The sequence below is a fragment of the Artibeus jamaicensis genome, unplaced genomic scaffold (genome assembly GCF_021234435.1).
Source record: "Artibeus jamaicensis isolate MK-2021 breed Jamaican fruit bat unplaced genomic scaffold, CSHL_Jam_final contig_444, whole genome shotgun sequence".
NCBI classification, from domain to species: Eukaryota; Metazoa; Chordata; class Mammalia; order Chiroptera; family Phyllostomidae; genus Artibeus; species Artibeus jamaicensis.
The window spans coordinates 1,047,404-1,070,796 of NW_026521831.1; the positions used below are offsets into that span (position 1 = coordinate 1,047,404).

The 23,393-nt window shown below is 63.6% G+C and overlaps 3 protein-coding genes across 17 annotated transcripts in view; 1 reads left to right on the top strand and 2 right to left on the bottom strand.

Moving 5' to 3' along the window:
- Positions 1 to 383: 383 nt before the first annotated feature.
- ZFYVE21 (zinc finger FYVE-type containing 21) lies at positions 384 to 9,691 on the bottom strand. 2 transcript variants are annotated; one of them, XM_053666071.1, is made up of 8 exons: positions 9,498 to 9,691; positions 4,580 to 4,630; positions 4,154 to 4,322; positions 3,575 to 3,650; positions 3,401 to 3,492; positions 2,916 to 2,966; positions 1,109 to 1,251; positions 384 to 945 (listed from the first exon to the last, which is right to left on the bottom strand). In XM_053666071.1, exons 1-8 carry the CDS (start codon positions 9,633 to 9,635, stop codon positions 910 to 912), a joined length of 756 nt encoding a protein of 251 aa, XP_053522046.1. In that variant the 5' UTR covers positions 9,636 to 9,691; the 3' UTR covers positions 384 to 909. The 2 variants fall into 2 exon arrangements, with proteins under 2 accessions (XP_053522046.1, XP_037020177.1); XM_037164282.2 differs by lacking the exon at positions 2,916 to 2,966.
- XRCC3 (X-ray repair cross complementing 3) lies at positions 9,686 to 22,581 on the top strand. Of its 3 annotated transcripts, none has more exons than XM_053666070.1 (8): positions 9,686 to 10,030; positions 11,612 to 11,796; positions 13,574 to 13,711; positions 14,075 to 14,287; positions 15,901 to 16,055; positions 17,505 to 17,717; positions 17,792 to 17,835; positions 17,906 to 22,581. In XM_053666070.1, the coding sequence occupies exons 2-8, from the start codon at positions 11,742 to 11,744 to the stop codon at positions 18,123 to 18,125; spliced, it is 1,038 nt and encodes a 345-aa protein (XP_053522045.1). In that variant the 5' UTR covers positions 9,686 to 10,030; positions 11,612 to 11,741; the 3' UTR covers positions 18,126 to 22,581. The 3 variants fall into 3 exon arrangements, with proteins under 3 accessions (XP_053522045.1, XP_053522043.1, XP_053522044.1); XM_053666068.1 differs by having other exon boundaries at positions 11,626 to 11,796; XM_053666069.1 differs by lacking the exon at positions 9,686 to 10,030 and adding an exon at positions 10,081 to 10,222 and having other exon boundaries at positions 11,626 to 11,796.
- KLC1 (kinesin light chain 1) overlaps positions 16,394 to 23,393 on the bottom strand; it is a 42,834-nt gene continuing 35,834 nt past the window's right edge. For 4 of the 12 annotated variants that reach the window (XM_053666053.1, XM_053666057.1, XM_053666050.1 and 1 more), the window contains exons 15-17: positions 22,073 to 22,139; positions 16,920 to 16,983; positions 16,394 to 16,692 (exon numbers count right to left, since the gene is read on the bottom strand). In XM_053666053.1, coding sequence (XP_053522028.1) covers positions 16,646 to 16,692; positions 16,920 to 16,983; positions 22,073 to 22,139 — 178 coding nt within the window. In that variant the 3' untranslated portion in view covers positions 16,394 to 16,645. Of the gene's footprint in view, positions 16,693 to 16,919; positions 16,984 to 20,420; positions 21,193 to 21,800; positions 21,933 to 22,072; positions 22,140 to 23,393 lie in introns of those variants that run through there. The other 8 variants (XM_053666058.1, XM_053666056.1, XM_053666059.1 and 5 more) reach the window with 6 other exon arrangements.

Genomic DNA, 23,393 nt, shown 5'->3' on the forward strand with positions numbered 1-23,393 from the left:
CAGCCTGGGCCAGGTGGGATGCAGTGACCTCTGACTCCGTTCCGTACTCAGAGTAAGGAAGGCCCCCTGACGTTGGTTGTACGTATGGGCTTTTATACACCAGAAGTATTTCTGACTAGGCCACTTGAGACAACCAGATGACATTGGAGGTGACTCTTCTCATTCATGTCCAGGCCTGTAGGCTGTTTCCCACATACGTGTCTGTGCACTTAGTGTAAGTGTGTGTGTGGAGCTGCCGCTGCAGTCGGCTCCCTCCAGCACTGACTGCACACGTGACGGCGGGAGTGCGCGCAGTAAACCGCTGCCTCCCACCGCGGCCCCGACCAAGTGTGTGTTCTGCAGCAGGGACACCAGTGGTCTGGACACAGGGAGGCGAGGCCTGATTCGTGTTTTCAAAATAGGTTTTACTCAAGCTGTATATACAAACTGTTGTACAAGTATTTTAATAAAGTGAATGGTAAGTGAAAAATAGCAACCACAAAGCTGGCTGCTTCCCCGGTGGGATGGTGACGTATCAAAGGTTTGTCCATGGCCCCGAAGTAGTGCCGTGGGAACAAGTTGGTGGCCCGGGCTGGGCCAGCTGCAGAGCAGATGCCCCCTGTGGACGGTTAGTGAGATGGGGGCCAGAACCTGCTAGTAAACCTGGCACTCACAGAAACATGGTAGAGGTTATGCTAAAAACAGTTCAGCAGTAGTGTAGCCGGGTCTCTCCCACCCCAATTAAGTGTCAACAAGAAAAGACAGGTTTTTAAAGCGGGAAGCTGTTCGGAGCGTTAATAAACTGTACGTATTGCACTAGGTGAGCGAACAGGTTTTCTCCAACGTCGCACTGTCTTCCCAGCACGTGGGGCGTCGGGGAGCACGGAGGTGGCTCTGCCATTCTGAGCAGACGGGCCAGCCCGCGTGCAGTTACTGGTCCCGAGACTCGTAGAGGAGCTTGGTGGCCTGCAGGGTAACCAGAAACAGAGAAATGCAGTTGGCCCTGTGCCCCGTTGGAGCTGAGGGGGACATCCCCCTAGCTGGGTGGGAGGCAGGGCTCACCCTGGGGAAGGCGGGCCTGCTCTCAGCCGGAGGGTCCAGCCTCCTGCCTACTCAGGAGCCTCAGTACCTTGTGCATGGCCGCCAGCCACGCCATGGACTGTCCCCTGCTGGCATTTGCGTCTTCCCCTGCGGTCAGCTTCAGCTGCGTCATGCCCTCTGACCCTGGTGTTGAGTACTGCAGGGACATGCCTGTGGCCCGAGTGTTGCCTCCTGAGGAAGAAAAGGGGTAAACAGGCTCAGCGGCCACCAGCCCGGGTGTGGGGGCAGGGCCCGTGCTCCGGAGCCACCCAGTGAACATGAGCTCATCGGGCCTCCTGGTAGATGCCCAACAGCAAGTTCACAGGATGGGAAAGGCAGTCTCCTGGCCTGGGGGCCCTGGAACAAACAAGTCACGTTATGCCACCAAGAGCCAAGAGAGAAAGGCGGCTGCACCTCCTGGGCATGGGGTTCCCACCCCCAGAAAGGCCACCAAGGCGGCTCTGGACTCCAGCCCCACCTGCACGCACCTGGGCAGAGGCCAGGCGGTCACTGCCACCTACACCGAGAACCAAGGGCACAGCCGAGGGGCCTAACCATGCACGCAGGAGGCTTAGCACCACAGAAGAAGTGCCACCATCCAGGTCACCAACCCAGGGGGCTGGCCGTCAACGCAGACACTCAGCTCCCACCAAGGTGCCACATGGGGGCTGGGCCTGCTGGGACACCGCCCATCTCAGCCGGGACCCGGTGCTCAATGACGGCACACTTCCAACACTGGTTCTAAGAGCCCCTGCTCAGGTCAGAGGGCAGCAGTGGTCAGGAAAGCCTCGTGGAGAGCAGGTCCACATGTTGGCTTGGTGACAGGAGGACATTGTGAGCAGGAATCACTTGGTGCCACAGACCAGTGGGGGGAGCACACTCTGGCTGAGGCCTGCCCAACGCGAAGCCACCACAACTGTGAAGTACCGTCCCCTGGGCCCTCCTGAACTCCCAGCCCCAGCCTCACTGCTGCCTCCGTCAAGCTGGCTTGTCCCTGACTGGGCTCCATGCAGGAGTTGCCCATGCTCTGCCCACTCGTAAGGTTTACTGACACATGGCTTGTCTCCTCCCACCGCTTCCACACTTGCAACAGCCCATCTGGCCAGCGAAGTCGAATACAGTTAGTACCTGGCCCTCGACGGGCCAGTGGGCCACTCCCCTGGCTGTCTTCAGCTCAGGGAACTGTTTCTGCGCCCCAACCCCATGGGGATTTCGTGGTGGGGTTTACGGTTCTATGAAAATTTTTGGCAGAACACGGCCCACCGGGCTCCCTAAAGCACCACGAGGGGCTGTGGGACGCTAGAAGCTCCTGCCCAGGGTCCTGCCAGGAAAAGAGCGGAGGCTTCTAGAGGCCGGCCAGGGGGGTGACCTGGCCACCTCCCTGGCCTCGGGCTCCAAGGGGGCAGGCAGAGGGCCACCTGGGCTGACCCCAGCCTCTGCATCAGGGCCTCTCCAACTGCCAGCCTGCACGGGCAGTTGAGGGGACAGAGATGCCAGAATGCTGGCCTGGCCGGCTGCCACCCCTAGGCAGTTGGGGAGCCCCAGAGGCCGCAGATCTGGAGGAGTGCGGGGCGCGGCCTCAGGGCGGGAGCATGCTGTGAGGGCCACCTATGCCCTGCTCCCTGACACCCCGGGCTTGCTGCTTGGAGACAGCAGCACAGAGAAGACACTGCCCCTTCGGTCAGTGACATGACAAACCCGTCTTCCACTGGGGTCTCCTCTCACATTGGATGCCTGCGTCTCAGACCCAGTCCTCTCAAACCAACCCAAAGTCCCCTGGTGGGAACCCCCCACCCCTAGCAGAAGCCGAGAAGGGGGTGCAGGGCCCACAGCATGCTGCAAAGAGCGAGGCTGACCTTCGGAGGTGGGCAGGCTCCCCAGGAGGCTGGTGTGAGAGTGAGTGTCCTCTAGTCAGGAAGGCAGGCGGGCAGGAGAAAAGGACAGTCAAAGCCCATCAGAAACCAGGAGGCAAGACAGGTAAGTCCCGTGGGTTTCCCGTGGAAGGACGGCCACAGAGGCACAGAAGTTTAGTTGGAAAGATGCACGCTGGGCTCAGAGCTCTGGAAGCTGGCACAGGCCCCTGACCGGGGCTGGGAGGGCCTCCCAGCTACACTCCAGCCCCTTCGGCAGCCCCAGGGGTGCCAGCCGCACATGGGAGAGCCCCTGTACGACCTGTGCAGGTGAACCTTCCTCAGTGTATGTACATGTAAGGTCCCCTGTCCAGCTGGCGAGCTCCTAAAGCCACGTAGCGCAGCCAGCCCACCGAGGATGACAGGCCAAGCACCCTGCCCAGGGGGGCCGGCTCCTGGCCTCCTGTTCAGTCCAGGGCAGGGGCGCTCACCTGCAGGTGGGGAGCCTTCCGCAAAGGTCTGCACAGTTGAGATGTGAGCGATCTCGATCTCGTGGTGGCCATCTCCGTCCAGCAGCAGGAACCTGTCAGACAGAGGCGCCCGTGCACATTACCCGCAGACCCCAGGGGATAAGCTGCCGGGGCCAGGCGGACTTGGCCTCTTACCTCTGGTTGCTGGAGAGACGACAAACCATCGTTTCTGACTTCTCTGAGTTTCCAAATGTCACCAGGAAGGTGGCTCCTTGGGGCACAAGCACCAGCATGAGAACACAGCCCACTCCTTCCCCAGTCGCTGCTCCCGCCTGGCCCAGAGCAAGGGGCGTGACAGCGGGCTCCAGGGCCCCTCACTGGGGTGGGAGGGCCCCGTGTCAGAGGCTCGCCTTGGAAGTACCAGTCACCAGGTACTTCAGAGAAAGGCGCAGGGGGCACCATCCCAGAGGCCTGGCTCAGAGTGCCGACCTTGCACCCACGCACTGCAGGACGGCCAGGCCGAGACCCGAGTATAGGGGCGGGCACACACCCACCCTCCGCCAGGAGGAACTGCAGGCCAGGAAGGCCAGCTGCCCAGGGCCCCGGGACCCCATGCAGGCCTGCGGGTCCCCACTCAGTGGACGTCCAAGCTAGTGGCCCCACACCTGCTCCTGCAGTTGCCCAGGAGGTGGAGGGAGAGCCAGTCTCATGGAGAGATGGCCACAGACACAGCTGGCCAGGGCCTGCATCACCGCCGCCCAGCAGGCCGCTTACCATTCTGCAGCACTCGGAGCTGCTTGTCGTAGAACTCAGCCTCCTTGCGGGACACCAGGGCACAGGCAGCGCACTGCCGCACGGGGTCCACGAAGCACATGCGCGGCAACGCCACCTTCTGGCCGCAGCACTTGTCGCAGAAGCACTTCCCACAGCGGCGGCAGTGGTGCTGGGGGGCGGGCAGGCAGTGAGCGGGGGGACACACGCACACCTCTCCACAGGGGCCTGGGGCCTGCTGCTGGGGGCCAGGATGCCCACCTCTGCACGGCAACCCAGCCTTGCTCAAAGCAGGACGCCCCCAGGGCACTGACCGGCCAGCACCCGGCAGGGTCGTGGGTGCCCAGGCTGCCCTCTGGCTCCTGAGCGCTTAGGCCCCCGGAAGAGTGGGTGTCCTTCTGGGCCCTCCCGCCGACGGCCTCAGCTCACCTTTCTGGTGAGAAAGTCAAACTTGGCATCGCACTGCATACATCTTGGGCACTAGAAGAGAGGGTCAAGCGTCAGAACCCACACTGCAGATGCTGGCCTTCGGGCCAGCGGCCCTGCTCCTAGTGGGCCCACGCTGGAGTCCAAGGGAGCCGATGGGCGTGCGCCCCCTGCGGGCGGCTGGCGGGGCGACCTGGCGGAAGGACAGCTGTCAGGCTGGGCCTCGTCAGGCCTCGCCCCACAGTCCAGCACCAGGCACCCAGTCTGAGCTTCGCAAGGTACCGTGACCCATGTCCTATCCTTTCTCTGCTCCTCGGCTGCTCAGTTCTGAACGTGGGCCGGGGTCTGGCCCTCCCGGCCCCTCCAGAACCACCTGCGGCGTCCCCACCAGCCTCAGGCACAGCTGCTGCCGCCCTCCTTCAAGGCTGCAGTGTGACAAAGGACGCCCTCCCACTGGCCGGTCCCCAGTTCCCACACTAGACCGTTTCTTAGGTTCCTCAAAATTAAATGTCCTAAGTCATAAAAGTTAGTTTTTTTAAATACGTGGGTTGATATATCTTTACTGAAAAACAGTTATTTTTAAAGAGTAAAAGCACGACTCTGAAAAACACAAAATGAGACTTTGCTCCCGAGTAATCACTGAGGAGCCCACTGGGGTGTCGGAAACCCAGCCCCCCGGGACCTGGCAGCGTCCGGGTCAGTGTCTGTGTCAGTCAGCTCTTCACCAAGTGCAGGCACCACACGGCTCGGAGCACAGCAGCGGCAGACCCTGGAGACCACCACATCCCAGGAACTCGGTGGGGACCCCAGGCCCCTGCTGTGACCTCTCGGCAGCAGCTCCTGGGCAGCAGAGGACTGTGGGGCCCCTCAGGATGTGAACTCGCCTGTGATCTGAGATCCCCCTTTAGTGTTCTGGGAAGTGTGCTTTAAAGAACCCCCTTTCCGCGTGACTTGGGTGAGACTCGTAGATGCCACTCTGCACCTAGGACAGGGCCAGACAGACTCCCCCTCTCTGCCTGGCTGTGCTGAGTCCCCAGGCACCCGGCTCACCAGGCTCCAGTTAGCTCCTGGCTCCATGCCCCTGAGCTGTGACCACCTTGGCCCGAGATGCTGACCTGGGTGGGGACCATGCAGGCCCTGATCCGCTGTCAGGGCACCCCCACTCACTCTCCTGTGTGTGACCTTGGAGCCCTTGCAGGTCAGGGAGGCAGTGCCCCCCCTCCCTGCAGCGGTGGGCACCACCCCCCACCTGGCCCCTGCAAGGAGCCTGGGAAATGAAACCCACCCTGTCGTCTGGATTTGCTGTTTATGATGCACTTGCACACTCTTCCCCCAGCTCTGCACCGCCCTGTCGTTGTGGGAGATGCCCAGTGTGGAGAACAGGAAGAAAAGGGGCGCACAGCTGCGTGGGTAGGTTTTGAGGACAACAGTGTTTTGGCTGCTTGTGTCCAGTCCTCAGGGCACGTGTGCAGACAGCGGCCCCGTGGCTGCTTTGATGTCGGTCTATCTCACAGCCCCCAGAGCATTCCCAGGCTCCTTCTGCCCAGGCACGTGCCCTGACCAGGAATCGAACTGGCGGCCTCCCTGCTGCACAAGCGCCTATGGGGACAGACCACATACCCCTCTGGGCACACACTAGAGAAGTGACCCCCAGTGCCTTCCGGCGAGGGAGCACCTCAAGCTGAAAGCTGTTGAGACAGGACAGTAAGAAGCCGGGAAAATTTGGGGGCGAGTGGAACAGGAAACAGACAAGAAAATTAAACAGCCAACAGCCTGAGCAACGGACAGCCAGCTGGGGAACCATGAGACCTCATCTGCCCTGACCGGGGACACTGAGAGCAAATGGTTGACGCCTCTCCCCCTGACCACGGAACACACAGCCTCCCTGGCCATGAGCCACAGTGTCTGGGAAGAAAAGGACACCGATGCACAGGACTGGTGCGCAGCCGGAACCGGGCCGCCTGACCCCCTGTCAGGCCCCCTCCCCAAACTCCCCAGAGAAACAGCACTTCCGTACTCCCCTGGGGGTGTATGTCCCCTGCAAATCCCCGAGTTTCCTCTATGCAACTTGCTTCTGAAGGCTCGAGGGAGGGTGGGCGTCAAGTTTTCCCTGAGAGACCGCTGCCTTCTCAGACTGCTGGTCCCTCAGATTAATAAAAGCGCAGTTAGAATCTGGTCCCCACCCTGGCTGGGGTGGCTCAGTGGATTGAGCGCCGGCCTGCAAACCAGAGTCACTGGTTTGATTGGAGGTCAGGGCACCGCCTGGGGGTTGCAGGCCAGGTCCTCAGTGGGGGGCGCACAAGAGGCAACCACACATTGATGTTTCCCTCTCTTTCTTCCTCTGTCTCTAAAAATAAATAAATAAAATCTTAAAAAAGAAAATTTAGTCCCTGTCTCGGTTTTTCATCTGAGGTGACAGGCAGCAGGGCCCTGCAGTTGGTTACCCTACAGTTTCACTCTGGATTCATGCAGACACACCCCCAAAATTCCCAACACTTTCAGGGATGTCCCCATGGGCCCAAGCCAATGACCTGGCCCAGGGTCAGATGCCTTGTGGCACACCTGGCCCCGGACTGGCCCAGGAAGGCAGAGCCATGTGACAAATGGGGGAGCGAGCGTGAAGCTCTGACAGGGACACTGGTCTGTGCCCCTCCTGCCACCTAACCCCACCGCCCAGTCCGCACCACCACAGACAATCGACTTCTCCCGAGTGGGCGTCTCCATGCGGGGCCCTCTCCCCGCACACCTGGCCCTGACGTCCCCCAAACACTGAAGAAGCGCGGAGGACGTCGGGTGTGTGCAGCTGGGCGCGAGGGCGGGGCGGGCACGCAGCACGTGCCCCACAGCCCCCTCTCTGGAAGGGCCCCCATCCTTCCTTCAGACGGGAGTGAAACTCTGGGGGGGAGGGGCGCACCACACTGATCCAAGGACTTCAACCCAACAAACAGTTTCGCAAGAGTTCTCCAGACAGACCGGGCAGGACTCCAGCCACGCCTCGCCCCAGCGACGACTTCCACCAGGAAGGCAGGGACCCAGCAGGGCGGGCGGAAGGAGTGAGCGCAGTCAGCGCTGGGACCCTCACGGGGGACCCGCACTCCCACACAAACGCAAGGACCCGCAGTCTGGAGAGGCTCCTGGGGGTTGGGGGCTGAGAATACGCCAACACACTGGCCTAGCCTGTAGGACACGCCCCCGGTGACGCCCATCTGTCCCTGCTGAGGTTGCAGCCCCTCCCCCACGGTGGAAGAGACCAGTTGGCCTCCATCTGCACAGTCACTCACCGGCCTCCGCCCACGGCACTTGGTGGTATTTTGATAAGTGACATCTGCCCGCTCCCTCCCTGTGGCTGTCAGGTGAACTCTAGGACATGTACTCATGACAACAGAGTCACGTTTGCCATTTTTCCCTTTAATTGTCCTTTACCAGCGCGAACCAGGCAGGCATTCGAGGAAAGGCACGTTCTGTGAGTTCAGAGCACAGGTGCCAGGGGCAGAAACGCAGGCAAGAAAGGGCACACCAGGGTGACCAGGAAGCCAGTGGCCTGGCTGGGTCAGTGACCACTCACTCCCCATCATCACCCTGGTGGCCTGGAGTCGCTCCCCTCCTCCCTGTGCACTGGCCTCTCAACTCTGAAAACAGCAACTGCCACCTACTACCAGGACTTCAGGCAGCAAGAGAGAGGGAGGGAGGTGACCTGAGGCAGCCCTGCCCCCACCAGCTGCCCCCACTTTACCGCCCGCTGCTTTAAAAGCACCTGATTTCATTCCTCTGCAGAAAGCCCTCGAGACCGCTCCAAGGTCTCCTCCCTCTGATGGTTTCAATCACGTGTGGGATGATAAACAGCAAGCAACTCGGAAAGACGCACACACAGAACTCCTCAATACCAGCACATCGGGGTGGGTGCGGCCAGAGAGGGTACAGGGGGTCAAATTCACGTGGGGATGCAGAAAGGGGACTAGACTTTGGAGGTGAGCACGCAGTGGCTTAGGGAGAGTCCTCTTACACAGCTGTACGCGGGAATGTACACAACGTTCTCAACCGATGCTACCCCAACACCTTTAACTTGAAAAAGCCAAGGCACTTTGATGTCTCCTGGCCACGTCTGATTTACAGGAACGCGTCCGGTCCTTCTGCCCGCAACCCTCTGCCCGGCCTCATCGCTGGCAGATGACTGGCAGATGGGCTAGTGTCCAAACCCCTGGCGCCACACACGCCAAAGGGCCTTCGGAAGGTGCCGCACCCACCCGCCAGCAGGGCAGCTCCAGGCTCCCCGCCCAAAGCCCTGCAGCCGCCGAGCAGGCGCAGCTCTCCGGGCACGACGCGCTCCTGCTCCCCAGCTGGAGACTGGGCGCAAACGCCCCTCGCGCCCCGCGCCCCGCCAGAGAAATACTTCAGGGCTCCACTCCCCGGGGGTAAGGGGCTGCAACTGGGCTTCCATCGTCCCACCCCAGAAGCTCAACCGACGTCGTGGAATTCACAGATGACCTCCGGTGGGCAAAGCCCGGGACACATCAGGAAAGGAGGGCCGTATGAGGGACACCGAAACTTCACGGCGGGGGCAGGGGGGAAGGGGACTCTGAGCGTCCCGACAGAGAGAACCAGGCAGAAGACGGAGTGCCCAAGGCCCGGGGAGGGGTGGAGCGCGCGGTCAGCGGAGCGCAGGGGCCACCCAGGGGCGCGAGGCAGTGTGCCCGAGTGCGGCCCCGAGGGAACAGGGAGGGCGGCAGGGGCCAGAGGAGGGGCGTCCAGGAGACGAGGCGGGCGCGGGGAACGTCTGAGGTGTGCACACTGGGATCCGAGGTGAGGACTGCGGCGCGGGGACGCGGACGGGGCTCTGAGGCGCGGACTCCAGTCCAGCATGCGGACCCGGGTCTGGGGCGCCCAGACGCGGACAGGGGGCTGGCGGGCGGCCGTGACCTACCTCTTTGTCCGGGACCCACGGCGGCTCCTCCAGACCGAATGGACTGCCGAAGGCGCGGTGCTCGGGCACCATGCGCAGGCCGCTGGGTGAACGCACCAGCTTCTTGGCATCGCGGCGGGCGGCCACCTCGGAGGACATGACGCCGCCGCAGCGCTCGCCCACCGCTCTCACTCGGCCCTCGCCCCTCCAATAGCCCCGCCCCGACCGCGTGGCTGACAGCTCCGGCTTCCAATAGGCACGTCCGTACTGGAGCTCAGACCAATGGGAGTCCTGAATACGCCCTGTGGTTGCGCTGTCCAATCTGCGCACGGGCACCTCCCCTACCACCCTACAGTCAGTCACCAATCGTCAGTGAGGGCCGGCCCAGGCACGCTCCGCCTCTGTCAAGACTATTGAGACTTTGGATTGGCCAGTCTGACTTTGACGTAACGATGCTTCCTCTCTGATTGGAGTAGCCTGCGCGGGGGCGCCTGGCGCTCATTGGAAGAGGAGGCTGCAAGGCGGGACGGCGCGAACCTTGGAGCACGCGCCAGGTAGGAGCCGCTGGCCTGCCGGACGGAGGTGGGCCGCGGCTCGTGGGGGGCGGGGGGCGAAGCCCGGAGAACGGCAGAGGGACAGCTGGGCACCGGCCCGGCGGGGCCCCGGCGGTGGGAAGGAGCCCAGGCTGGCGCGGCAGGACTCGCGAGCGGGGAGAAGGCTGTTGTCGGCTCTGTCATCCAGCAAGGGTGAGGGAAGCCGCCCGCCGCAGTCCCGACCTGTTCAGGACGGCAGCCCGGGGGCTGCGGGGGGCAAGTGCGCCCGGATCGTGCGAGGCCGGGGTGTTGTAGAGGAGACAGGCGGGGTCGAGGTGGTGGGTGGACAACCACGGAGACGGACTGCGCCGTGAGAAGGGCAGGTGTGTGGTGGGAAGGTGGGCGCGCAGCGCTGCGCGGCCGGTCCCGGAAGCCCAGGCCAGTCACCCGGATCAGGGGAGCCTCTGGGGGAGGGTGTGCTCAGAGCTATGGGACTAGAGGGATTGGGGACTGAAGGGGAACGGAGAGGACGGACGGGGCGGCCACCCGGGTCGCTGGTGAAAGCGCCCTTCCAGCAGCCGCAGGGTGAAAGAGCCCCCACCCCTCGCCCCGCTCCCTCGCGCCAGTCTGGAGAGGGGGCCGCTCCCAGCAGGGCTGCACACCCTGGGCAGGGTGGCCTGGATGGCTAGGTTTTGCTGAGTCTGGGATGAGCAGCCCCGCTGGACTGCTCACAAGCAGGCCAGGAAAGCTGGGGGCAGGCCGATACTGGTCACATGCTTAGGACATGCAGCTATGCCCTGAACAGCCGACCCTGGAGTCCCCCATCCCCCTGCTTCAGGTGGAACATGGGACCAGCCTGCTAGCCTGGAAATGCCCTGTCTGGGGCTCCGGAGGCTCGTGCCGGGGCAGGAGGCCCGCACTCCGAGTCCCAGCTTCCTCCTGCCCTGCAGCTGCCTCCCAGGTGTCAGCCCAAGCGGCCCCAGCTCATGCCATTGGTCCCCGGGCCAGCTCTGTGGCTCCCTGACTGGGCTGTGCGTGTGTGTGTGGCCCAGTCCCAGAAGCTTCAAAATCCAACCTAATGTCCAAGTCAGTGCAGTGCCAGACTGTGTAGCCGCCCCCACCCGCAGTGCTGGGACCTGGTGAGCCAGCGGGAGCCCCTGCCATACTGGCAGACAGAGCCCACCGCTTTGGCCTGAATGGCACTGGCCTTGGCGTCCGCACACATCCTGCTGTTTTGGGGGCCTCAGGAGGAAGACAGAGAGGCTAGCAGGAGAGCTCCCTGGGGATCTCGGGCTGTGTGTGTGGCAGCCCCGAGGCTGGGCTTCCGTTGCCCTTCTGGGAGGCGGCCACCCTCGTGCTGGCCAGACACAGTCTGCATGATCCTGCTTGGTGGGACCGAGTCCCCGAGCATCCTGTGAGGCCCCAAACACACTCTGTCCAGGTTCCCCACAGAGACACGTGGGAGGAGAATTAAAGTGGAGGGTGCGGAGACACTGCACCTGCGCCCAGTGCCATGGGTCCCCGCCCCGCGGCCCGAAGGGGTGGGGGGCTGGGCTCTCTCCCAGCCCCCGAACAGCGGCCCTGACTGTAGCCTTACCCCAGGGGTGTCCCTGCAGAGTGAAGCAGACCTGGGACGCTCACCTGGCCGCCACCACTGCCCCTCGTGCCTCCCTGGCGGTCGGAGTGGAGTTTGTGTCCCTGGAAGTTGTTCGTCTTTGTGGCCCCCGAAGAGATGGATTTGGATCACTTGGAGCTGAACCCCAGAATTGTCGCCGCGATGAGGAAAGGTACGCTCGTGTGTGTGAAGTGTGGGCGTGCAGGGCCGACTGGAGCAGGTTTACAGCTGAGTTTGCGCATCGACTCCTGTGTCATCGCTAATTATCGTCCTGCTCGTCTGTGTTACGATTGCGAACCTGCCTTTGCCCACCGCATGTGAGCTTTGTGTGAACAGGCACCGTGGTGGACCTGGCCCGCCCGCCCCCGGCCCTCCCCTCGCACTCTTCCCAGGGGACTGCGTGGGATCAGGCGCCGGTGCTGGAACACGGGCTTTCTGGGCTTGTGTGTGTGTTTAACTGAAAGCACTTTCTGAAAGTTCATTTTATTGTCATCGAAGCAGCAAGCATGTCATGAGTCTTTAGTGGTTTGGTATTTACCTCCGGGCCCCGAAGGCCGAGCCCACGACCCCTGGCCAGCGGTGGGGGCAGTAGTCACACAGACGTCCTGCAGGTGATGCAGGCGGGCGCCCCACTGCCTCCCAGCTGGCACAGCCTGGTCCCACCAGCTTGAAGGACTGAGCATGGGGACAGAAGGGCCACCACAGAACCAGGGGCGGGAACGACTGTGTGCTTTCTTGTACCGTCTTTAGTTTTTCCGTCAAAGTTAGTAGCTGCCCCCTTTCCTCACGCGCTGCACCCCCCGTGCCCCTCCCACTGCACCTGCACCCCTTCCTGTGGGTCCCGCAGGCGCAGGCTCCTTCCCAAATGCTCCAGGGGGCGCAGGGCTCGCCAACCTGTCTGTCCTGGGCGAGCACCCCCAGCTCTGCCCGTGGCATCTTGGGACCCCTTTCACGCCCCGCCTCCGTCGTCTCTGTTGGGGACGCTGGACAATCGCCTAGTAGGGAGCCCACGTGGGCTGGGGGTCTGGCCACCACGGAGCTTGTGCCCTGCGAGGGGCAGGCCCCCAGTGCTGCACCCCCGTGACCTGGTTTTGGGGAGAGCACGTTGGCAGCTCTGCCTTCCCTTCTGCGCAGCCCGACCCTGCGGGTCCTGACAGGAGCGCTCAGGGTGAGTTCGAGGTGGTTCCTGATACGTTTGGGCCAGTGCTCCCTGTGCTCTTTGTCCCGTTTCAATTTTGTTTTCTTTCTGCTTCCTCCCGGTTGGCTGGGTATATTTTAGTGTATTTCTCATTCTTTCATTTCTTTAAGTCCTCACCTGAGGATGTGTTTACTGATGTGAGAAATACCCACCGGTTGCCACCTGCACACCCGGACCGGGCCTGACCCTGCAACCTTTCAGTGCACAGGACGCGCACCGCTGTGCCCGAGGCCAGCGCTCTCTCTCTTTCCATGAGTCTGCATTGACCTGAGCCCAATGCAGCTTGTTCACTGGACCCCCGAGTGACCAGACCCTTTGGACAGGTCACCCCAAAGCCCTCCCCACCCTGCGGGGGCCCACTGACACCCTGGCACCCGTGTGCCGTGTTCCTCGTGCCCCCCACTACCCATCCCTGCCACCCACCACACCCACAGCCGCCCTGGCCGACGGCACAAGGGCGTCTGTGGGGACCGGGCAGCCTTCCTTCCGGCGCCACCCCTCAGGTGTGGCTTCCTGGTGGCAACTGGGTGGCAGCTGCCTCGGGGGAGGGGGGCAGCCCCCGGGCCCTTCCCTCTGGTCCCTTCTCTGTCACATAGCAACACAGCGCCCAGGACTCACGGCTCGGCGAGCAGGTGCATCGGGCTCCTGCCGCCGGGTCCCCGGACTGGAGACGTGGCCCCTCGAGCCCCTGCTGTGGAGCTGGCGCCGCTCCCCGGTGCGGTCTGCCCACGACGTGTCTGTGTGGTTTCAGCCCGACTGCGGTCCTTGCGGGAGGTGCTGTGCGTCTCCGGCCCAGACCTGCAGAGGCTGACCGGCCTCTCGGGCCCAGACGTGCGGCACGTGCTGCGGACGGTCTCCTCCCACCTGCGGGGAAGCGGCGTCCTCACAGGTGGGCAGCGCAGCCATGCTGTGCCCGGGGCTTTGCGGGTCCCCCTCCCTGTCACCACAGCTCCGCTCCCTGTGGGGGGCCAAGGGCACAGCCTCCGCTGAGGAGTGGCTGTGGGGCACAGCGGACGGGACCCTCACTCCCGGGGTCGGTTTCGGGGCCAGAGGAGCAGGGCCAAGGACAAGCAGCGCAGGCAGCAGGAGTGAGCAGGCTTCGGGCAGAGCCCTGCAGCGGGGAGGGGCCTCCTGGCCAGAGGGACCTGCTGGGGTCCTGGCAGCGGCCACCTGGTTGTCCCCTGGCTCCCTGCCCACGTGCACGCCCAGCGCAGCGGCCAGGAGGCAGGCCTGACTCTGCCCCCCCACCCAGCACTGGACCTGCACCTGCAGAGGGACCGCTTCCCAGAGCAGCACCAGCGCCTGAGCCTGGGCTGCCCAGTGCTGGACAGGCTCCTGGGCGGCGGGCTGCCCCTGGACGGCATCACCGAGCTGGCGGGCCGCAGCTCAGCGGGGAAGACCCAGCTGGCACTGCAGCTCTGCCTGGCTGTGCAGTTCCCGCGGCAGTATGGAGGCCTGGAGGCTGGTGAGTGACCTCCCCTTCGGTGGGGGCCGGGGGGGACGTCTAGTCCAGTCGGCTTTCTGGGTCACGGGTGTGTTCTTGGCCGCTGCCCATCGGGACCGGCCACCTCCTGTACTTGGCATCTCTCTCTCCACACGGCTCTGAGATCTCTCCCTGGGGAGAGTGGCCAGCCCCCGCCCCATGTGGAGCTTGAGGTCCCCTGGCTGTGGGCCGGCCTGCAGCCCCCGCACCCTTGCCACACAGGTGGCCGCTCGCACCCCTCCTGCAGGCCGGCTGGCCAGACGCAGAGACGCAGGCCGAAGGGCACCCACTTCTTCCTTGTGCGGAGGGGGCTTGGGCCTGGGCCTGGGTATACGGGGCGAGCGCATTTTCAAGGCTTTTGGGTCCTTGGGGTTAGAAAGTCCGGTGTGTCTGCTGCCTGGGAAAGCCCCCGAGTAGCTCTAGGCCTCCCTGGAAGTCCACGGCATTGACACGTGGCTGCCACGGGGCTCCGAAGTCGCACAGGACACAGGGCCCAGCACCCGAGGGCCCGCGGCCGTGCCTGCCCCACACCCCGCTCACTGTCAGACCTGCCTGTCGCCGACCCTCACCTGTCCCCGTCACAGCTGGGGCCCCGGTGGGGCGTTGGGTGGGGTCGCCGTGAGAGCAGGGCCTGTGCCTCCTGAGAAGCCCCGGCATCGGCACCTGCCGGGCACTCCAGCCGCGAGGCTTTGGTGTGGGGTCTCCTGACCGAGGAGGGCCTGGGCGACGGGCGCCTGGCACTCTGTGCAGTGCCATCCACGCCTGCCTGGTGCCTGGGTGGGTGGACGTTGACAGCTGTCCGTTCACCCCCCCAAGGAGCTGCCACAAGCCTGGCCAGGTGGCTCAGGTGGTTGGAGCATCGTCCCACAAACCAAAAGGTGGTAGGTTCAATCCCCGGTCAGGGTGAGTAAGGGAGGCAGCCAGTCAGTGTGTGTCTCCCCTCCTCTCTGTAGAAACAATGAAAAAATGTCCTGGAGTGAGTGTTAAAAAAATTTTGAGCTCCCAGGAGATGACCTTGACCCTGCCCATGGCCAGCCCCTCCTGGGACTTGCTGGGCATGAATCTGAACCCTCTGGAGCAGTGTCTGACCCCTCGGCCGGTTCCAAAGTCCGGGTGCTGAGCTGAGGCCGGTGTGACGTGGAGACTGGACCCACACCAGGGGCCTGCTCTGTGGCATTTTCTCTCAGTGGGTGTCCCTCCGTCTTGACGGGACCCTTGAAAGCAGGAGTGTCTGTGTGGACACTGCCGCATCTGGGGACCCACAACCTGACCCAGGCCACGGACCTGCCGTGTCTCCCAGCTCCGGGCCTCTCGCTGGTCCGCTCTGCTCTGGTCCCAGAGTGTGTCCAGGTGTGAGGCTGGGCCCCCGCTGCAGGCACCCTCTGCTGGACAGACTCCTTCCCCGTCACACTGTCCCAGGGACTGCCGAAACCAGTGCCGGCCACGTCACGGGGACAGCCCTGGGGCCTCAGCTGCTGGTGCCACCTGTGCGTGCGGCCCAGACAGTGTCACTGCAGGGCTGAGCCCCTGGGGAGGAGGGGCTGCTGGTGCCCTGAGCGGACATCTCCAAAGGCCCTGGGCCCTGTGGTCCCCAGGAGCCGTGTACATCTGCACCGAAGACACGTTCCCCAACAAGCGGCTGCAGCAGCTGATCACGCTGCAGCCGCGCCTGCGGACAGACGCCCCAGGGGACTTGGTGGACAAGCTGCCGTTCGGGGACCGCATCTTCATTGAGCACGCGGCCACGGTGGTAGGTGTCTGGGGGCCCACTCGCTGCCCTCGCCAGTGCGGTGACCCCTGGGCCCCCCGTCAAGGCAACGTAGTTCTCTGCCTGGACGTGGCTCGGGCTGCGCTGGGCGTCCCGGACATTCTCGGTCAACCCTGCACACAGGCGGCGGGGGGCACCACCCTCCGCCTGCTGGCCACCTGGCTGCCCCTGGCCTGGCCAGCAGCAGGGCCTAGTGGGGGGGGGCTGCAAGCAGGTGGGGGGCGTGGGAGGCTGGCCCTGAGCCCGAAGGGAGCGTGGGGACAGCCTCTCTGCAGCCGGGCTTCCTTGGCCTGAAGAGCTGTCACAAAAAGACCGTCAAGTAAAGGCGTATAAACTTTTAATTAAAAAAGAATTTACAATAAAATACATCATCACAAGCAGGGAAGGACCAGGGAGTGGAGGCGGGGCCTCCCGGAGCTGCCACCGTCGGGCCTGCGAGCAGCGTGGCGGTCAGTGTGGCAGCGCAGCCGGGGCAGGGCCGAGGGCGGGAGGAGGTCAGTGCTGTGGTGCCCACGCTCCGGGGCCCTCGGCCGCAGCACCTGGGCCCTGCTGTCACAGGGCCGGCTGTGGCCTCACAGGAGCAGCGTGGTCCTGCGTTCTCTGGGGCGATGCGGCTTCACTTCGGGAGAAGGCGGCAGGTCAGGGTCAGGCCACCAAGACCCAGTGGCCTTTCTATGCTTTGCCCTGGACCCAGCTCCGGGGGGAGCAGGCCTCCCCCTCCCACCCAGCATCTACCTGGATGCCAGGGGCCCGACTCCCTGCTGGGCCCCTTGGTGTCCTGGCCCCCACCTGCCCACCCACCCCTGGTGCCCAGAGCCACCCGCGGGGCTGGGGAGCAGGACTCACGTTGACGGCGTCCTCTAGCCCATTGCCACCGCCGTCCTGCCCCGGGGACTCTCCCGCACAGGCCCTGGGGACGGAGCACAGGGCGGAGTTGCACTTCAGGACGAGGAACCACACAGGACAGCTCTCAGGAGCTCTGATGGGGCAGCCAGAGTCTGTGCCCCCCCACACACCCAGTACTGGAAGGGCAGGGCCTTGGAGGGTGGGTGGGACCAGCTCAGGGCACCTGTGGTCCCACCCTGGCCCCGCGCCTGTCCCACTGTGTCACCTGGCCACAGCCTGGGGTCTCATGTCCCAGGCAGGGCTGGGTGTGGGACTGACTGGGACCCCAGCCCTGACGCCTCCCCCCTGCCCCTGCCAGGCTCAGGGCCAACTTAGGGGCAAATGACAGAGGTCCAGTACGGGGGACAGCCACAGGCCCAGGTGGTCAGAACCAGGCATGAAGCCACAGAGGTTCCACCATGGCCCTGAGGAGAGTGAGGGGCCCCCACTGGGACTTGGGACATAAGATGGGGAGGGCGTGAGGGGTCTCTGGCACACGGGAGGGGCAGTGGGGGCAGTGACGGCCCCCCACCCCCGGGCTTGCAGGACACGCTGCTGGAATGTGTGCGCAAGAAGCTGCCCGCACTGCTGTCGAGAGGCGCGGCCCGCCTGGTGGTCATCGACTCTGTGGCAGCCCCGTTTCGCTGTGAGTTCGACGGGCCGGCCTCAGCACGCAGGGCCCGGGCGCTGCAGGCACTGGGAGCCACGCTGCGCAGGCTCAGCCAGGCCTCCCGGAGCCCGGTGCTCTGCATCAACCAGGTCAGCCGCCCGCCCCTCCCGCCTGCCCGCCCTGCAGGGCGGGGCTCTGCCGCTGACCCTTGTCTGACCTCCAGGTGACAGAGGCCCTGGAGGAGGACGTGGCACCGGGACTGCTGGGGTGAGCAGGGCCCTGGGGGATGGGGGCAGGCCTGGGGCCCGGTGTTGGAGTGACACGCATCTCCCCTCAGGGCCCCGGGGCAGCGCCTGGCTCCCGCCCTGGGCATCGCCTGGGCCAACCAGCTGCTCCTGAGACTGATGGCTGACCGGCGACGCCCCGAGGAAGCTGGGCTGGGCCCACCCGCCCGCACCCTCAGGGTGGTCTTCGCCCCCCACCTGCCTCCCTCGTCCTGTTCCTACACCGTCAACCCGGAGGGCGTGCGTGGGACGCCCGGGACGCAGTCCGGCTGACGCCCAGGAAGCCCGTCTCGGCAGGGCTCCAGGGCTCCGGGGCCCAGTCAGTGTGGAGCCCTGGGTCGGGGTCTCTGTGAGGGTGCCGGCTCAGACACGCCCCCCACTGCCGTGCGGGCCCCACAGGTCACCCACTGTGTCTGGGAGCCCGGCACCCCAGGGAGCAGAGCCCTCTCCCTACGCACGCCTCTGGCCCAGCCCCCCCGCCCCCGCCACTGGCGCTGGTGTGTGGGAGGCTGGCCTGTCTGCTAAGAGGACCCGTTCTGGGCAGATGAGACTGCTGTCCCGCCTGTCCGAGGCGCCTCCCCGGGCCTGGCCTGGGCGATTGGCACATCAGCCCCGGCCTGGCGGGGTGTCTACCCAGACAGGGACATGGCAGGACGCCTGGCAGGAGCTTTTCTTCCGGATGAGAACAGACCTCCCGTCAGCATGGGCCCTGCTGCAACTGGCCCCCAGCTCGGTGGATGCGGAGCCTCTGGTTGTAGGGACAGCAGGCCCCGTGCAGAGGACAGGCCTCTGCGTGTGTGTGCGTGTGAGCAGAGCCACCTGTCTTCACACCTGTCCCTCCCCACCCGACCCGGTCTGGACCTCCTGTGATGTGAGGGGCGTCTCGGACAGACAAGCCATCAGCACAGCAGTGGCCCCTGGACCCGTCCACCGGTGACCTGCTCTTGGCCCGTGGAGACGGGCCCTGCCCTCCCAGCCCCCAGAGCGATGGAGGCACCAGAGAGCCGGGGACTTGGCTGCCCTCCTCCAACTGGGGCACGGCCGACCCTGGGCTGCTGCCAGCTCTGGGGGAGGGGCTGGACATCTCTCATTGGCCAGCAGCCTCCTGTTCGGACACTGTTCTGGGCAGGGTGACCCATTTGTAATACTTCCAAAGTGGCCTGTGACCCCAAAGAGGGGAGAATGGCTGGTGTGAACTAGGAAGGGGCTGGAGCTTTACGGAGCCTTTCTGCAAAAGTACAGGGGACTCTGTGACAGGAAATAGGACACTTTATTTTTGTAATTAAATATAAGCAATTCCAAGTGCTTTCCTGATCAAGTCAACAAAGACAACAAAACGCCTGCAGCTGCAAGACCAGACATTCAACAGACCCAGTGCTCAGCCCCCGGCCCCTTGGGCCACCTGCCCGACTGCCCATCCTGCCGAGGGTCAGTGCCACACCATCACACTTGGGACACTCAGGACAGGGTGTGCGTGGACATGTCACCTGGGTGCAGGGACGGCGCTGTCGGCCTCGTCGGTCAGGCTTGCCGGGCCCGTGTGACCCGCTCTGACCTGCACGTCCAGAGTGACCTGACACTTCACTGGAGGCGCTGTGTCGTTACGCGGTGCTCCAGGCAGCTCCTCGAGTCCAGAAAAGAGACACTGCACCCCTCCAAGACCGAAAGGACCACCGGCTAGGGAGCCTGCTGCCCGGGCGAGGGAAGACCCTCCACTGCCGGGAGTGCCCCCAGGGACTTGGACCAACAGCCTGGCTCCTGCAGGGTCCCCTCACCAGCAGAGGGAAGCACTGAGCAGGTGCAGACAGACCAGAAAGCAGATCAGACCAGCCCTTCGGTTTCCAGACAAATTCCACTCAAGCTGCCGACACCCACACATCCCCTGAACATGGAAGCTGCCACCGCTGGCTTCAGACCCCCTAGCCTCTCCCCCAAAACACTCGGCACAACCTGCAAAAGCACCACATCCCCAAGAGGCCCTGTGCGGGGCCTTGCACGATCAAGGTTGCCAGCCCCCGACTTCGGTTCTGCTCTGAGCCCCGTCCCCGAGGCAGTGGTCCCCAGCGAAATGGCGGGTTTCACAGGCACTGAGCCAGCATCGGAGAAGCAAACCCAGGCAGAGTGAAGGAGGCCCAGGGACGGACAGCTCCTGGCTGCCTCCTGACCACAGCGGGACATGGCGCCAGGCAACGCTGCCACCTCGACGACCTTCAGGGATGCGGCTCTCCGAGGGGTTCCCACTGCCCGGAGCTCTGCTGTAATCTGGGAAGCCAGTCCTCACCCACCCAGACCCCCCAACCTAACTGGAGTCCAGAGCCAAATAGCAGTGTGCCCAGGGAAGTGGGCTGCGGGGCCGGGTAGCCGCAGGGGCCGTGAACTGAGGCCAGCCCCGAGGGAGCAGAGTCACCCAGAAGCACCCGCGCCCCAGGGACACCCTTACACTAGAGAGAACTTCGACAGGAAGTTTCAGGGTCAGCCTCACTGTGACAAACCCCCAGGTCCACACTCGAGCTCTGGGCACCTCACAGTGAACCTAGGGAGTTCCCCCCCCCCCTGCTCAGTGCTGCCCGTGCGGAAACCCCGCGGGATCAACGGGCTGGGCCTCTGCGGGGCCGCTGCCAGGTGCACTCCTCAGAATAAACCTGCTTCCGCCAGCCGCCCTCACGAGGATGCCAGCCTTTCAGAGCTTCAAGTGCAGGGTGGCCCCCCAAGCCTCGGGCAGGGACGTGCCTCTTGCATACACCCGACGTCACGGGGAATCGGTCATTTATTCGGCATTTCCGGGGGCTCGCAGACCCGGAGCAGCAGCCCTCAGGGTAGATCTGAGGACATTCCTGCCAGGCCCGCCCTGTGCTGCACAGCCCGGGGGAAAGAGCTTTTCGGAAATGAAGCGTGCGCCTCCACGGGCACCGTGTGGACGGGGGTCCGAGGTGGACATTTGGGGCAGGGCAGTGGGCAGGCCCCACACAGGAGCTGGGTACGGTCCGAGGGTGGTTTAGGGTCCCAGGCTCCTGTCTACAGCCCGTCAGGCGTTGCGTTAGTGATGCAGAGCCTAAGCCAGACGTCGGAGTCCTGCAGAAAGCGTGCGGGTCTGGGAGCAGCGGCTGAGTCCGCGCTGAAGCCGCTGCCAGGCCCCGTGGGCGCCCTGCGCCACCGCACCTCGGGGGTCGCACAGCTCTCAGTCACGGGGACCGGGCAGGGCCTCCCCTCCGGGCACATGGGCAGGGGCCTGGCAGGGCAGGGCCCCGGGGCCCGTCTAGCTGGGCCTGGGCCCGCAGCGGGCCAAGTCTGTGTGGCTGGCACTCACAGCTCTCGAGTCCGCTAGACGGCTATTTCGTTCCTGTGTGAGAAAACAGATGGGAAAGGGCGTGACCGGCACACCCAGGGACACCGGCCTCAGGGCCTGCGACCACAGCGACAGCCCCACGTGCCCCACACTCAGGTGCAAAGACCAAGCCCCGGGCGGGCCAGGCTGTGCCCACTGCAGACCCCGAGCCAGCGCTGCCCCCGGCGGCGGTGGGGACGCCCTGCAGCTTCCACTGCAAGGCCTGGTGGACAGCACCCCTGGGCAGGCCTGCCATTCGGTGCATGTCAGTATATCAGATGGACGGGGACAACTGGGGAAGTTTCACTCAGCAGGGGTCTGGGGGCTGGGCACAAGCGGCAGCTGCACCCCAGACATTCCTGGGGTCGCTCGGCACCAGGCACTACGGGGCCTACTGTGCCCAACGGTCACTCCAGACATTAACAAAAATGACAGAAAATAAAAAGGCCATTTCCGATGGCAAATAGATACTCGTGGTCTTTGGTGTGAAGGTGACACACTCATGGGAGACAGGGACAAGGTGCTCAGGCCGTGGTGTCAGAGTGACAGCCTCCCAGTCCGTCAGTGGAGTTTAAACAGTTTAAACACTGAACACCAGCTTCACTAGACAGTAATTAGTCGTAAGCTCGTTAGAGGCTGAAATTACACAGATTGACAATACAGATTGTTAATAACTTGCCAAGTTTTGACACTTGTCAGAATATTTCCCTTCAAGTAGGTCAGTCAGAAGTTCTCAAGGTCACTGGTCGCTTCCCCTAGAACACAGACGCCGTCCACTTTCCCACAGTCCCCGGCCAAGTTGCGGCAGACTAATGTCGCCGTGGTGCCCGACGGGAGCATGCGAGGGCCGCGGGCCGGCACCGGTCGTGGGGGCGGGAGGGGCCAGGCTCCTTACTTGGAAACGGTCTCCGGCTGCCTTGCCGCCCACGTTTAGGACGTTCAGAGAGCTGGCACGTTTCATGCTGCGACCAGGACATGGACATGCAAGGACAAACGTCAGCACACAGTCAGCCAGGAACAGGGACACAGCAAAGCCACCCTGGAGCCGATGACCCTGCCTTCTCTCACCCGGCAGGGCCGCCCGCCCCCTGGCCCTCACCGCGGACACCCAGACCTGCGTGCAGAACCAGGAGACTGTCCCGAGACACCGCAGGTGCGTCCTGTGTTGTGCGGGCTCACTGCCCGACACCTGCTTCCACAGGGGCCAAGAGGCTCCGCAGCACCGAGTCCCTGGGTCCCCGGGTCGCCGGGGGGTTTCGGGAAGGGGCCTCAAGGACTCGTGTGGGACATGTTAGCCTGAGTAAGCCTTGTAAAGACACACACTTGAAACTTGCTGATGAGACCAAATGTGTGAATATATGTTCTGTATTTGTGTACTTTTCTACATTAAAAGTAGGAAAAACCTGGCTGGTGTAGCTCAGTGGATTGAGTGCGGGCCTGTGAACCAGAGTATTGCAGTTCGATTCCCAGTCAGGGCACATGCCTGGGATGCAGGCCAGGTCTCAGCAGGGGATGCACAAGAAGCAACCACACATTGATGTTTCTCTCCCTCTCTCCTTCCCTTCCCCTCTAAAGATAAATAAAATCTTTTTTAAAAAGTAGGAAAACAAAATTTTTTCATTAGTAAATTCTGCTTATAAATCAAAATTGGAAACAGATGTCACGACTCTGTATTTAAATACAGTGACTCAACAGATACAAGCTTTCTCCCACTGATACCTTTAAAGCACTAACAAAATACCGTGCAAACTACCTATAACTCGAACATAAACTGCAGACAACCATGCAATTAACTGCCTACTGTCCTCACTGTGCCGCTGGACAGGGCACCAAACGAAAGGCCTGTGACCCTGCAGACGGGGACACGCAAAGTCCTGAGTCCAGGCTGCCACACAAGCAGCACCGACCCGCAGGGGCGCAGCCCTGAGGCCAGGGCGTCGGCTGCAGGGTTAGCAGGACCCAACAGAGGCAGAGGGTCAGAGCCAGGGCACGCACAGGGCCTGGCCCGCAGCAGACACGGAGCGCTCACGGGACGGACTACTACACCAGAGGCGAGGAAATTCACCCCGAGTCAAACTCCCTCCCCGACGTCCAGACAGGATGCCCGGCACTGAGGCACCCCACCCAGTGCTGCCGGGGCTCTGAGCCCGTCTGTACCGGACGCCGGGGAACAGAGGGGCAGCCGCGTCCACGCCCAGTCCCAGTCCAGCCCCACC

Excerpts from the sequence above, each read along its gene's own strand:
- XRCC3 (XM_053666070.1), top strand. The coding sequence starts at position 11,742 with ATGGATTTGGATCACTTGGAGCTGAACCCCAGAATTGTCGCCGCGATG. Across the intron at positions 11,797-13,573 it reads TGTCGCCGCGATGAGGAAAG|CCCGACTGCGGTCCTTGCGG; the intron begins GTACGCTCGTGT and ends GTGTGGTTTCAG. Across the intron at positions 17,836-17,905 it reads GTGGCACCGGGACTGCTGGG|GGCCCCGGGGCAGCGCCTGG; the intron begins GTGAGCAGGGCC and ends ATCTCCCCTCAG.
- ZFYVE21 (XM_053666071.1), bottom strand. The coding sequence starts at position 9,635 with ATGTCCTCCGAGGTGGCCGCCCGCCGCGATGCCAAGAAGCTGGTGCGT. Across the intron at positions 4,631-9,497 it reads CGTGGGTCCCGGACAAAGAG|TGCCCAAGATGTATGCAGTG; the intron begins GTAGGTCACGGC and ends CCTCTCTTCTAG. Across the intron at positions 3,651-4,153 it reads GCTCCGAGTGCTGCAGAATG|GAGCCACCTTCCTGGTGACA; the intron begins GTAAGCGGCCTG and ends TTGTGCCCCAAG.